The sequence below is a fragment of the Podarcis cretensis genome, assembly GCF_951804945.1.
Source record: "Podarcis cretensis genome assembly, chromosome: 14".
Lineage (NCBI taxonomy): Eukaryota > Metazoa > Chordata > Lepidosauria > Squamata > Lacertidae > Podarcis > Podarcis cretensis.
This window is the reverse complement of record NC_137183.1, coordinates 51,297,809-51,311,792: the sequence shown is the minus strand read 5'-3', so window position 1 is coordinate 51,311,792 and position 13,984 is coordinate 51,297,809. Positions and strand designations below refer to the sequence as shown.

At 46.4% G+C, this 13,984-nt stretch overlaps 1 protein-coding gene across 1 annotated transcript in view; it reads left to right on the top strand.

Annotated features, from left to right (window-relative positions):
- The window catches only part of INTS1 (integrator complex subunit 1), an 80,149-nt gene that overhangs the window by 826 nt on the left and 65,339 nt on the right, over positions 1 to 13,984 (top strand). The window contains exons 2-10 of the mRNA XM_079953654.1: positions 1,290 to 1,553; positions 2,497 to 2,693; positions 3,690 to 3,827; positions 5,660 to 5,819; positions 7,237 to 7,342; positions 9,952 to 10,138; positions 10,859 to 11,004; positions 13,282 to 13,423; positions 13,530 to 13,706. Coding sequence (XP_079809780.1) covers positions 1,290 to 1,553; positions 2,497 to 2,693; positions 3,690 to 3,827; positions 5,660 to 5,819; positions 7,237 to 7,342; positions 9,952 to 10,138; positions 10,859 to 11,004; positions 13,282 to 13,423; positions 13,530 to 13,706 — 1,517 coding nt within the window. The remainder of the gene's footprint in view (positions 1 to 1,289; positions 1,554 to 2,496; positions 2,694 to 3,689; positions 3,828 to 5,659; positions 5,820 to 7,236; positions 7,343 to 9,951; positions 10,139 to 10,858; positions 11,005 to 13,281; positions 13,424 to 13,529; positions 13,707 to 13,984) is intronic.

Genomic DNA, 13,984 nt, shown 5'->3' with positions numbered 1-13,984 from the left:
AAGGGTCCTATTGGCCCAAAATTGGAAACAACAGAACATACCGACGCTTGAGGAATGGAGAGCAAAACTACTAGAATACGCGGAGATGGACAGATTGACGGGGAAAATTAGATATTTAAAAGACCAAAGGTTCATTGAGGACTGGGGGAAATTTGTGGAATATCTGGAAAATATAAGTGAAGGTCAGATAACGCTAGTTGGGTTTAAAAAAGCTCTGTGAAAAGCTTGGAATATTGTCTAAAGAGAAAAAGAAGGAAAGAGAAAATAATGTCAATATAAGCTAGGATTTGTGTGAATTTGTTAAATTAGTGTATGGATGATTTCAGGGGAAGCTGAAGGAAGTCTTATAGAAAGAAATCTGTGATAACAAGGCGTAAATTGTTTTACTTTCTTGTTTGTTATGACTTAAAAAACAATAAAAATTATGCAGGAAAAAAAAATAGATGACCCCCCTTGCAATGCAGGAGTAACAGCTAGACGATCCCTGGTAGGTGGCCGTCCAGCCTCTGCTTGGAGACCTACAAACCCCAGAACTGTAGAATTGGAAGGGACCCCCTGCAGCCTTTCTCAACCTGTGGGTCCCCAGATGTTAGAATCATAGAAGAGTTGGAAGAGACCACAAGGGCCATCGAGTCCAACTCCCTGCCAAGCAGGAAACACCGTCAGAGCGCTCCTGACATATGGTTGTCAAGCCTCTGCTTCAAGACCTCCAAAGAAGGAGACTCCACCACACTCCTTGGCAGCAAATTCCACTGTCGAACAGCTCTTACTGTCAGGAAGTTCTTCCTAATGTTTAGGTGGAATCTTCTTTCTTGTAGTTTGGAGCCATTGCTCCGTGTCCGCTTCTCTGGAGCAGCAGAAAACAACCTTTCTCCCTCCTCTATGTGACATCCTTTTATATATTTGAACATGGCTATCATATCACCCCTTTTATATATTTGAACATGGCTATCATATCACCCCTTTTATATATTTGAACATGGCTATCATATCACCCCTGTTGTTGGACTACAACTCCCATCACCCCTAGCTAGCAAGCCAGAGTTCAGGGATGATGGGGGTTGTAGTCCAGCAACATCTGGGGACCCAAGGTTGAGAATTGCTGCCTAGGGTCATCCAGTCCAACCCCCTGCAAGGCTTATGGTCCACTAAGACTCCTGAACAGCCACGGCCAGCCAGTGTCGGCAATACTCAGCTACCTGAGCCAATGATCCGACTCGGTATAAGGCAGCTTCCTGTTTTCTCCCTGACTTTGCATTTCTGTGAACTGCTCTCTTTTTTCCTCCTAGGCCACCCGCCTCCGGGAGATTTCATCGCCTTGGGTTCGAAAGGCCAGTCCAATGAATCGAAAGCAGCCGTCACGCTGCTCAAGCCGGCTTCGGCCGGGTTGCCCTCCGAGCGGAAGCGGGAGGCCGCCTCCAGTCTTGCCAAGCGCCCCAAACTCTCCTCGACGCCCCCTCTCAGTGCCTTGGGACGCTTGGCGGAGGCAGCCGTGGCTGAGAAACGGGCCATTTCTCCTTCCATCAAGGAGCCCTCTGTGGTCCCCATTGAAGGTAAAGAGAGAGGGAAAGACCGTTTGCTCCAGAGAAGGCAGTATACGCCTCTGAATACTAGTTGCTGGAAACAGCAGGAGGGGAGAGGGCTTTGTGTTCGAATCCTGCTTGAGCGTTTCCAGGAAAGGCATCTGGTTGGCCATGGTGAGAACAGGATGTTGGACTTGATGGGTCATTGGCCTGATCCAGCAGGTTCGTCTTGTGTCCAACAGACATCACTTGCATAGCAACACCCTAGTGGTCCCGGGCCCTAAGGAACTTAGATTAGCTTCAACCAGAGCCAGGGCCTTTTCAACACTGGCTCCGGCCTGGTGGAACGCTCTGCCTCATGAGACCCGGGCCCTGCAGGATCTGATTTCTTTCCGCAGGGCCTTTAAGACAGAGTTGTTCCACCTGGCCTTTGGCTTGGAGCCAATTTGATTCCCTCCCCCTCTTTCTTTTTTCTTTTTCCTTTCTCCTGCGATGAGGCTGCATTTTAATATTTTAATGTTTCAATATTTTAATTGTTGTATTTTAATCTTGTTTTTAAGTTGTATTCATTCAACTTGTTTTTATTATTGCTTGTTAGCCGCCCTGAGCCCGGCCTTGGCTGGGGAGGGCGGGGTATAAATAAAAATTATTATTATTATTATTATTATTATTAGCAGATGTTTTGATGCAAAGGTAGATGATGGACTTTGTTGCTCTGATGCAGATTTCAAGCCCTGGTGGCAAATATGAACCATGCTGCAAGACTTCTGCTCTTTAATATTTTGGCACCCTCACCAAAAAGGTTGTCTACCTTTAGGTTATCAAGACTGTTACCTTTTTTCCAACACCCCCCCCCCCCGAAGCCATTTGCCTTGAGTTTTGGTATAACATTTATTTGGATTGCTTAAAAACGACACCTGCCAATAGGCTGAGGGCTCTGAGGAACCCATTTCTTGTCTGGCTCTCTTTGCAGTGGCCCCAGCGGTTTTGCTGGATGAGATTGAGGCTGCGGAAGCCGAAGGCAATGACGACCGCATCGAAGGGGTGTTGTGCGGGGCCGTGAAGCAGCTGAAAATGAACCGGGCAAAGCCCGACACCACTCTGTACTTGAGCCTGATGTACCTGGCAAAAATGAAGCCCAACATCTTTGCCACGGAAGGAGTGATTGAGGTGAGAGCCAGATATGTCTTTGTCCATCAAGATTAGAAATATTGACTAACTTAATTCTAGGGGCATGGTGGGATAGACAATGGAACATACCTCTTTTGGAGAAACTAATGTAGCACTAAGGAACACAAAGACCAATGTTGATTTTTAAACCATATGGTGCATGCTTTTTCAGTATACAGGAAATGACGATGTTGCCCCCTTTCCATTAGCTATTCACAACTCACTCAGGGACAATTGGTTAAAAAAGAGAGTAACGGTAAAGGGACCCCTGACATTAGGCCCAGTGACTCTGGCGTTGCAGCGCTCATCTCGCTTTACTGGCCGAGGGAGCCAGTGTACAGCTTCTGGGTCATGTGGCCAGCATGACTAAGCCGCTTCTGGCAAACCAGAGCAGTGCATGGAAATGCTGTTTAGCTTCCCGCCGGAGCGGTACCTATTTATCTACAGTGGTACCTCGGGTTACATACGCTTTAGGTTACATACGCTTCAGGTTACAGACTCCGCTAACCCAGAAATATTACCTCGGGTTAAGAACTTTGCTTCAGGATGAGAACAGATATCATCCTCCGGCGGCACGGCAGCAGCAGCAGGAGGCCCCATTAGCTGAAGTGGTGCTTCAGGTTAGGAATAGTTTCAGGTTAAGAATGGATCTCCAGAACAAATTAAGTACTTAACCCGAGGTATCACTGTACTTGCACTTTGATGTGCTTTCGAACTGCTAGGAGCAGGGACCGAGCAACGGGAGCTCACCCCGTCGCAGGGATTCATACCGCTGACCTTCTGACCAGCAACCCCTAGGCTCTGTGGTTTAGACCACAGCGCCACCCGCGTCCCTAAGAAAGAGAGTAGAAGACCCTTAACTGATAGAATCAACCCTAAGCTATTATACAAACCTGCTTAACATTTGACTGCACCATTTACATGGAAGGCTTTCTTAGCAGGTAGGAAACTTTCAGGATCTCTGCTTGTTCTCACTGGGGGAATTTCCTTTGGCAGGCACTGTGCAGTCTCCTCCGCCGAGACGCCTCTATCAACTTCAAAGCCAAAGGGAACAGCCTGGTGTCTGTCTTGGCCTGCAACCTCCTCATGGCGGCATATGAGGAAGACGAGAACTGGCCTGAGATCTTTGTCAAGGTACACCAACTTGGGGCAGTGCTCGTGTGGGAGGCTTACTGGAGGCAGGCGGAAGTGTTAAGGCTGTGTGCAAGGACAGGAGCATCTTCAACACCTGTCACTCAAAAATAATTATCTCTTTTAAAGTGTTTTTATCCCTGCTCTTCAGATGAAAAGGCTCCCAGAGCAGCTTTGTGTTTTTTAGATATACACAGTCAAAAGGAAACAAGGCAGGCCCTGATGGACATGTCACAAAAGGAAAAAGCAATGGGGAGGGAAGACGAAATCAAGCAAACTCAGCAGCAGTTCTTAAAGTGGCCAGCTTGAATCAAAACAATTCAGGGGCCAATTGGAGTGGTGTTGTCACTCCCTCTGCTGCAGCCTGGTGGAATGGTAGAAAGAGAAGCAAATACAACATTACCGTATTCTTCGTCCCATAGGACGCACCTACTTTTTTTTGGGGGGGGGGGAATAAAGGGAAAAAAAATTCCCTTTATTTCCCCCCAAAAACCAGGTCGGGGAACAGTGGGATGGTGGCGCTGCGCCTCCCCGCTGTCCCCCGAGCTTGTGGGGCTGGCCGATGTCTGTCTGGCGCGCGGGGCGCTCTGCTTCAGGGCGCCATGCGCGCCGGGTGGCAGGCTGCTATCCGTGTTGGCTATTTGCAGTATGGTAGCGCTGCAGAGAGCTTGCTGGGGAGATCATGCATTAAAAAGAAAGGGACTCAAAAATAACTTAAACAAGGTTTTAATTACAAAAAACAAAAACTCCTTATACACTAAATACATTAACAACAAACCAGACCCAACCACCAACCCAACCCCCAGGGTAATGGGAGAGCTAGGTGCTGCTCCTTATATACTACATGCAAATGCTGACACACCTTAATCAATGCAACTCGGCAGCACCTGCTGTGTTTCACAGCTGTAAAGCTGGGTCTCGTTATCTTGCTCTGGCCCTTGCTCTGGCCCCTTAAAGACATACACATTAGGTGGAACAATGATGAACCTTTACATTTAAAGAAACCATTCAACAATCCGCAGCGTGGGGAGCCCTGCGGGGAAGTCCTGCAGGGCTCCCCACACTGCGGATGTCTGTCCGGCGCGTGGGGCGCTCTGCTTCAGGGCGCCTCACCCGCCGGGTGGTAGGCTGCTATCCGCAGCGTGGGGAGCCCTGCGGGGAACTCCTGCAGGGCTCCCCACGCTGCGGATGTCTGTCTGGCGCGCGGGGTGCTCTGCTTCAGGGCGCCCCGCCCGCTGGGCGGCAGGCTGCGGACACCTGTGCGAAGCACGGGACGTCCTCCAAAGGGCTGCCGGCATGCAAGGCTTGCGGATAGCTTCCTGAAGCCTGGAGAGTGAGAGGGATCGGTGCGCACCGACGCCTCTCGCTCTCCAGGCTTCAGCGAAAGCCTGCATTCGCCCCATAGGACGCACACACATTTCCCCTTCATTTTTGGAGGGGAAAAAGTGCGTCCTATAGGGCGAAAAATACGGTAATTGAAATATCCTACCCCATTAACTAATGTTTTTATTAAGCTATGGAGGGTTTATTATTTTGGCTAAAATTAGAGGGAGCCCAGAGTTGCCGGAGCTGCAATTATCAGCTACCGTTCATTTCTGCCACACAGATCTGTGCCATCCCAAAAGTTTGAATACCCGTAACACCAGCATCTGATATAAGAGTGGCTGGAAAGTACTGACCTTGTCTGTTTGGGGCACACCCACCCACCCACCCCGCTTAACTGCTTTGATGCCTGTGTGTTGGTTCTCTTGACAGTTGAGCCCTGGGTTACAAAAAGGGGACCAGCTCTTTTCGGTGCAGGTGCAGAGAAGAGTTTCTGTTCATCTCCTTTACAGGTTTACATTGAGGATTCTCTGGGAGAGCGTATCTGGGTAGACAGCCCCCACTGCAAGACCTTTGTGGAAAACATCCAGACGGCGTTCAGCACCAAGATGCCCCCCAAAAGCATTTTGCTGCATGGGGAGGTTGGACGCAGCGGAGGAGACCTGAGCGCTGGTAGGGCACTGACTTGGAGAGTTGCTTGGAAGGTGGTTGTTTGTTTTCTGAACATACAGATAACAACGTCAACATGCAAGAGAATCACAGTACATCCATTTTAATTGTGTTCACTGTGAAGTACAGTAGATTAAAGTTAAAAGATCTCTATTGTTTGATTGAGAAATTATGGTATGCGTAGACCTGTTGACGTATGAAATCAAACCAAGCTAAACTGCCAGTTGTGTTTTTTACCTTCCATTGTCTTTTTGTTAACTTTTCAGTTATGTATTGTTTTACTCGGGGGTCAGCAAACTTTCTCAGCAGGGGGCCGGTCCACTGTCCCTCAGACCCTGTGGGGGACCGGACTATATTTTGGGAGGGGAAATGAATGAATTCCTATGCACCACAAATAACCCAGAGATGAATTTTAAATAAAAGGACACATTCTACTCATGTAAAAACACTGATTCCCGGACCGTCCATGGGCCAGATTTAGAAGGCAATTGGGTCAGATCTGGCCCCCAGGCCTTAGTTTACCTACCCATGGTTTTACTGGTTTTACGTGCCACCTTTTTCTCCAAGGAGCTCAAGGTGTGGCATGCATGGCTCCCCCCTCCTCATTTAATCCCTACAACAACCCTGTTAGCCTAATAGACAATGACCGGCTCATGGTCACCCAAATGGGGATTTGAACCCTTGTTTCTCAGGTCTTAGTCTGATACTTTAACCACTGTGCCACACTGGCTCTCAAATTTGCCAGATGCTCATGTACAACTTGGATAACATTAATCCTGTACCACTTTTCCGATCTTTACTTATCAGCTGATGAGCTGCCACCTTTGAAACTAAAACTAAGTCCTTGTAAGGAACATCAGTCTTTTCATTATCAAATAGGAACAACAAAGCCAGCTGTGGAATACACTGAAGCTTGCATCCTACTATTTTACCAGTCTCTTCAAATACCTTTTGCCAAAATCAGTTTGTTACAGAACAGTTCCACCACATATGATCAGTACAATCCCTCCAGCGTGGTTTCCTTAACATTTTGTTGATGCAGAAGCTTAAATGGAACTTCTCAGAAATTGACCCGGTGTGAAATTTTGACCATGGTGCTTGGCAGGTCCTGGGATCTGAAGATGAGATTAGCAGAGAAATTGTCGCAAAACAAGATGGTGTCATTTCATAGGGCTTATTTCAATAAACCATCGTTTAAGGTTAACCACAGTGTACAGTTCAGACATAGCACTAAACTGTCGTTAATTGAAACTGGAAATGAAAGCTTCTGCACTCCTCACAGCTCTTCTGGAGAGGAAGGGTGAGAATGAGTCTGTGATGTTTGCTGCTTCTTCCCACTGTGACAAACCACGGTTTGTTGTGACATTTGAACTTGCCCCCTTTCTCTGTGTTGAAATGTATGTTCTTGGCTTTCCTTCAGGGAACAGCCCACATCCCTCTGTGCCTGAAGAGGAGGACAGCCAGAGCGAGCTGCTGATTGCTGAAGACAAGATGAGCCCAGAGCAGGAAGGACAACTGATGCCCAGGTACGCTCACCCATTGATGGCAAATGCCCTCGCTTCAAACAGCACTGGAGAACTGCAGAATGATTGAAGGAAACGTGGCATGTGAGATTCAGCTGGACCTTCCTATGTCTTTGTTAACCCTATAGCAGGGGAGGACAGACTCCACACTTACAGGACCTTCTTTGTGCTTTATCAGATCCACCTAGGGGAGCCAGGTGCAAAAGCATGGTGTCCTCTGCTGCTGAGCTTTGCTGTGAGTGCCAGAACTGAGGTGCACTCACACTCCTCCCCACCCCCCAGATCCATTCCTGGTCACCCCCTAGCTTTAATTTGAAATGTGGGTGTCCGGGATGGGGGGCAGAGTCAACTTGTTGCTGCTATTGTTAATGAAGTGAAGGCATGAGGCGGGAGTTGGTAATGCAGGTGAGCTGTGCAAAGGCAAGCTGCCAGCTAGCTCTGCCAAGGCTCTTTTTATTAGCACAATATGCAAAACCAGTCAGATACATTTTGGAAAAAGTGCGTCCTATAGGGCGAAAAATACGGTAATCATAATAGTCTGACCTGATATTGGGCAGCTTCCCATCTTCATTTTTTAAAAATACATCTTCCAATCACGCGTTCGTGGGGCGGCACAAAGTTATTTTGGCACCTGTTTCCACCGCGTCATTTTCCCCTTGCACAATGTATGACGATGGAGACAAAGGTCATAGACAGGGCTCGGCAGACCACTGAGAAAGCCAATGGTTAGCGTCGCCATTTTGGCGAAAGACTTATGTCTGGGAGGAGAAATGGATCTGTTTTCATATTGCGGGCGAGCCTCCTCAGAGGACTAAAGAAGGCAACAGATTTGCGAAGATTAATGATGGAAAGAGTGCTTCTATTTATGGAAGTGATGATATATGAAAACCATCTCGATATGGTGATTGGACGAACGGAAAAATTCACACAGGATTACCTGCTTAAGGAGATTATCAGAAGAGATCACAAAGAAAAAAGAAAAATATACGAACAAGATGAGATGTGAGAACAGCAAGATAGGACTGGATAGAATTATGAACATTATTTGGACAGATTTGTGGATATTAACGCAGCAGCAAGAAGATGATTGGAATCCCCTTCGGAACTTGAAATATGGGTACCCCCAACAAAAAATTTAAAATTCGGCTTTGTAATTCGGAATTTATGTGATGTGATTTGATTTGATTTGATTGGTCGGTTAATAAAAATTTTTTTTATTTTTTTTAAAAAAGAGAAAGCCAAAGGTTAGATAGAGGGCATGATGTTCAGACAGCTGTGGCTTGTCTGTGGGTGGAAGTGTGCTCCATGCCCGGCGATCATTCCTTCAGTTAAACAACCAGGAGTCAAACTCTTTCCAATTTCCTGCAAATCACTCAAAGATCTCCCAGTAGATCCGTATGTGGTTTCTTTCATCCCTGCCTTATAGGCATTTTAATTCCTATAGCTGTAGCCGCAGAGATTGCATACGGCAAAGGCTGGGAAGAAGAAACGACAGGATCAGTTGAGGGCCGAAGAAGATGGTGACGAGACTGTTCTGAGGCACAGTTGGTGCTAGCATGAGAGACAGCCTTTTCTGTGTCTGCTCCCCTATTGGGGGATTCCCTCCCAAGAGAGGTCATCCTGGCTCCCTCCCTGTTATCCTCCTGCTGGCAGATCAAGACCTTCCTCTTCAGACAGACCTTTGGAAACTAAGGTGCAGACACACTATGCTGATGATGGGGTTGCTCTCAGGACAAACCACATTTGTAACTGCAGGTTCTCAACGTGCTTTGATGCGTCTCATTTAGTCTTTCCCACCAGTTTTGTTTTTGGCATTTTATAATAATGCTTCTTCCAAATGTTGTCAGCCGCCCTGAATCTGTTTGATAGACCTAAAAGCCATGGCCCCAAACCTGTCCTGCTCTGTTAACCTTCTAAAAGCAGCCTGTGCTTCATGCCCAAGAATCGTTTCTGAGCACAATTCAAAGTGTTGGTGCTGATCTTTAAAGCCCTAAACGGCCTCGGCCCAGTATACCTGAAGGAGCGTCTCCACCCCCATCCTTCAGCCTGGACACTGAGGTCCAGCTCCAAGGGCCTTCTGGTGGTTCCCTCCCTGCAAGGAGTAAGGTTAAAGGGAAGCAGGCAGAGGGCCTTCTTGGTAGTGGCACCCACCCTGTGGAACGCCCTCCCATCAGATGTCAAGGAAATAAACAACTACAGTGGTACCTCTGGTTAAGAACTTAATTCGTTCCAGGGGTCTGTTCTTAACCTGAAACTGTTCTTAACCTGAGGTACCACTTTAGCTAATGGGGCCTCCCACTGCCACCGCCCTGCCGGAGCACAATTTCTGTTCTCATCCTGAAGCAAAGTTCTTAACCCAAAGTACTATTTCTGGGTTCATGGAGTCTGTAACCTGAAGCGTCTGTAAACTGAAGCATCTGTAACACAAGGTACCACTGTATCTGACTTTTAGAAGACACCTGAAGGCAGCCCTGTTTAGGAAAGTTTTTAATGTCTGATGTTTTATTGTGTTTTTAATATTGTGTTGGGAGCTGCCCAAAGTGACTGGGGAAACCCAGCCAAGGGGGCGGGGTATAAATAATAAATTCTTATACGGCCTTGTCCTGTCCCAGGTACGACGACCTGGCCGAGAGCGTGGAGGAATACGTCCTGGACATGCTGAGGGACCAGCTCAACAGGCGCCAGCCCATGGACAACGTCTCCCGGAATCTCTTGCGCCTCCTGACTGCCACCTGCGGCTACAAGGAGATTCGACAAATGGCCGTGCAGAGGCTGGAGATGTGGCTGCAGAACCCCAAGGTAAGAAGGCTAGGCTTGGTTTGGATTTTTTAAAAAACTGAAACTCCCCGTTCCCTTACTTGAACTTGGAAATGGGGCTGGATTCTATCCAGGACAGGTCTTGTTTTTGTTTGTTATTACGGTATGTTGTGTGTGTGTTTATATTGTAAATCGCCCTGTGATTTTCAGACAGAGGGCAGTAAGGAGATTTAATAAATAATCATAATAGTCTGACCTGATATTGGGCAGCTTCCCATCTTCATTTTTTTAAAATCATTTTTATTGTTTTTGCAAATACAAAGTACAAATAAACACAAACTTATAAGAACATATCTGTATAAATTCTCCGAATCTTGAGACTTCCCCCATCCCCTCCATAAAGTCTTATTTTAAGCATCTACAACTGCATATTCATCCATACTCCAATTTTTATATCAAACCATATTGTCCATAATATTTTTTACACTACAAGTGAGTCAAAATCCTGCTCTTGTTTCCATCCGCTTACAGTGGTCTCCTAAGTAACTTATAAATTTTCCCCATTCTTTTATAAAGTTTTTATCCTTTTGGTTTCTGAGTTTTCCAGTCAGCTTTGCCATTTCAGCTGGGTTTGCCATTCTTCTCTGGTAGGGACTTTATCTTCTTTCCAACTCTGGGCTAAGCTTCCCATCTTCATTTTATTCGTGTGGCTTCTTTCTCCCCTGCCTGCCCTCATTGCACCCCTCTTCCCCTTCCTTCCAGCTCACCAGACCTGCCCAGGACTTGCTCATGTCAGTCTGCATGAACTGCAACACCCACAGCTCCGAGGACGTCGAGGTGGTTTCCAACCTGATCAAAATCCGCCTCAAACCCAAAGTGCTTCTCAACCACTACATGCTGTGTGTCAGGTAAACCCAGGCTGAAGCCAGGCAAAAGGCCCTCTTTCACTAGGCCCCGCAAGACGAATGCCTCGCAAGACGAAAAACCCGCTAGACGAAAGGGTTTTCCGTTTTTCGAGGCGCTTCGCAAGACGAATTTCCCTATGGGCTTGCTTTGCAAGACGAAAACGTCTTGCGAGTCTTGCGAGCTTTTTTCCTCCCCCCCCCCTTTTTTTAAGCTGCTAATAGCTAATCCGCTAATCCGCTAATAGGGATGCTTCGCAAGACGAAAAAACCGCTAGACGAAGAGACTTGCGGAACGGCTTATTTTCGTCTTGCGAGGCACCACTGTATTTCAATCCCAAGAAAGCCCAACTTTGGGGTAAAAGCCCAACTTTTGGGGTAAAAAAAAAAGCTCAACAACTTGAACCCTAAAAAAGGTCAACAACTTTGGATCTGGCCCTCTTTGAAAAAAGTTTGGACATCCCTGCGCTGACACCTGAGTAATAATAAATAATAATAAATTTTATTTAAAAACCCCACCCTTCCTGGCCAGAGCCGGGCTCAGGGCGGCTAACACCAGTAAAATTACAATAAAAACATAATAGGGGGTTGGGAACCAATTTAAAATACAGGTTAAAAATACAATTTAAAATGCAGCCTCATTTTAATAGTAGCCCATAGAACCAAAACCACAAGGGGAGGGAAACATAAAGGTCAGACTGAGTCCAAACCAAAGGCCAGGTGGAACAGCTCTGTCTTGCAGGCCCTGCGGAAAGATGTCAAGTCCCGCAGATCCCTAGTCTCTTGTGACAGAGCGTTCCACCAAGTCGGGGCCAGTAATGAAAAGGCCCTGGCCCTAGTTGAGACCAATCTAACCAGCTTGTGACGTGGGACCTCCAAAATGTTGTCATTTGTGAACCTTAAGGTCCTCCGCCGGGCGTACCAGGAGAGGCGGTCCTGTACGTAAAGGGCAAAGGTGGGCCAAATCCTCCTTGTGGGTAGGGCTGGACCGATAACCAGTTTTCAACATTGTGATATACGGGCTAAACATCGTGATATACCAATGTATCACAATGTCTGAAATAAGGATGGAACTATGTAGAGGCATTGGCTGGATCCACTGCTTTACCTGCATTGTGCTTCCTGAATTACACACACACACACACACACATCATGATTCTCGCTATATTGCCACGTCAAAAATTATGAAACCGATAGCACAATATGGACTTCAAACTGGTTTTGGACGATATATCAATCTATTGCCCAGCCATACTTGCGGGAGAGAGCAGGGGCAGCAGGAGCAAGGGACAGGTGGAATTCGCATTAAGTCCAGCTGTTTGTCTAGGAGCCCGTGTTGTTTAGTCATTTAGTCGTCCCCTTCTCCTTGTGTCCAGGAGCCTAGTTACAGTCAACTTGGTTGGTTCTTTGTTCAAAATCTCTGGTGGGAACACCATCCTGTACGAGGATTTTGGTCTGATGTGTTTAAGCAACTGATTAGTGATAATATTAAATTTATGCTAGAATTATTTTTTGCTTTCATAATGTTTAAACACTGCTTGACTGTTAAAAAGAAACGCAAATGAGCAAACCACAAAGTGAAAATTACCAGTAATAACAAGAACAACTATCTAACACATTAAAAATAAAATTAAGTAAGCAACAAACTAAAAAACTGGGTAAGACATGTCAACACATCTGGGTGGGCTTGCTTAGACCAAAAATGTTTTTATCTAGTGCTGAAAAGAGTTCAATGAACGCTCTTGCCTGATGTCAGTAGGCAGGGAGTTCCAAGGTGTAAGTGTTTTCTTACAAATACAGAATGAGTATTATGTGGCACATAATAATGGCTTTACAAGACATCACAAGGACACAAAGTTTAAGGACTTGCTTCGGCGTTTCCTTATAGTTGCTAGACAAACCACCATTTGATCGTGGAAAAAACTGGATAACCTAAACTTACCCCCATTATATAGAACGATTTGGACTTTAGCAATAGCATTAAAAAATGCATATAGAATCCAGGTTCTGCAAGGAAAAGGAAAAACCACAATAATTTTACATCACCTGGCAGAACTTTATTACATATACAGCGGGCAGTTGTGGACATCTGGCAACTTTAATGTATGTTACATGAACTCTGGAACTTCTTATTCTTTGAGGAGGTCTTGACGTGCCTTGTATATCACACAGGTGCTTTTGTCAAATTCCCACTCCTCTTTTTCCTACCTTTTATATAGTATTGTTTTTCTTTTGCGTAAATAAGCTTTCCCCCCATTTTGAAAAAACTTTCATTTCCTGCAGGGAGCTGCTGAACGCCCACCGGGACAACTTGGGCACGGTGGTCAAATCGGTGGTCTTCAACGAGCTTTCAAATGCCAGAAATCCCAACAACATGCAGATTCTCTACACGGTTTTGCAGCACAGCCCGGAGCTCGCTCCGAAGGTAGGTGGCTGGTTAGCCAGGGCTTAGGGAAGCAGCCTGTGGGACAGATCAGCCCCCTCTTGCCCACCCCACTTAATGCAGCATCGCCTCCTTGCTCTCTTCCCAGTTCCTGGCGATGGTCTTCCAAGATCTGCTGACCAACAAAGACGACTACCTGCGCGCCTCGCGGGCCTTGCTGAGGGAGATCATCAAGCAGACGAAGCACGAGATCAACTTCCAGGCTTTCTGCCTCGGTCTCATGCAGGAACGGAAGGAGCCTCAGTATGCCGAGATGGAGTTCAAGGTGAGAGGCCCGCTTGGTTTCCCCCACCAGCTGCTTCTGCGAAAGGCGCCTTATATGGTGTGTTCCTTCCGTGTTTTTGTTTTTGTTTGCTTTTGTAATTTTTTTGTAATTTTCAATTACTAAAATCCGCTAAAAACCACATTTTATCAATATCTAATTACAATTCATTTGCCAGTATATACCAACTATAAAGCCAATTATACATTTTGTGCGACTTCCTGTGTGCTGGATTTCAAGGTGGAATGTGAGGTTTTTTCCATCCTGCTTCCGAAATCTTA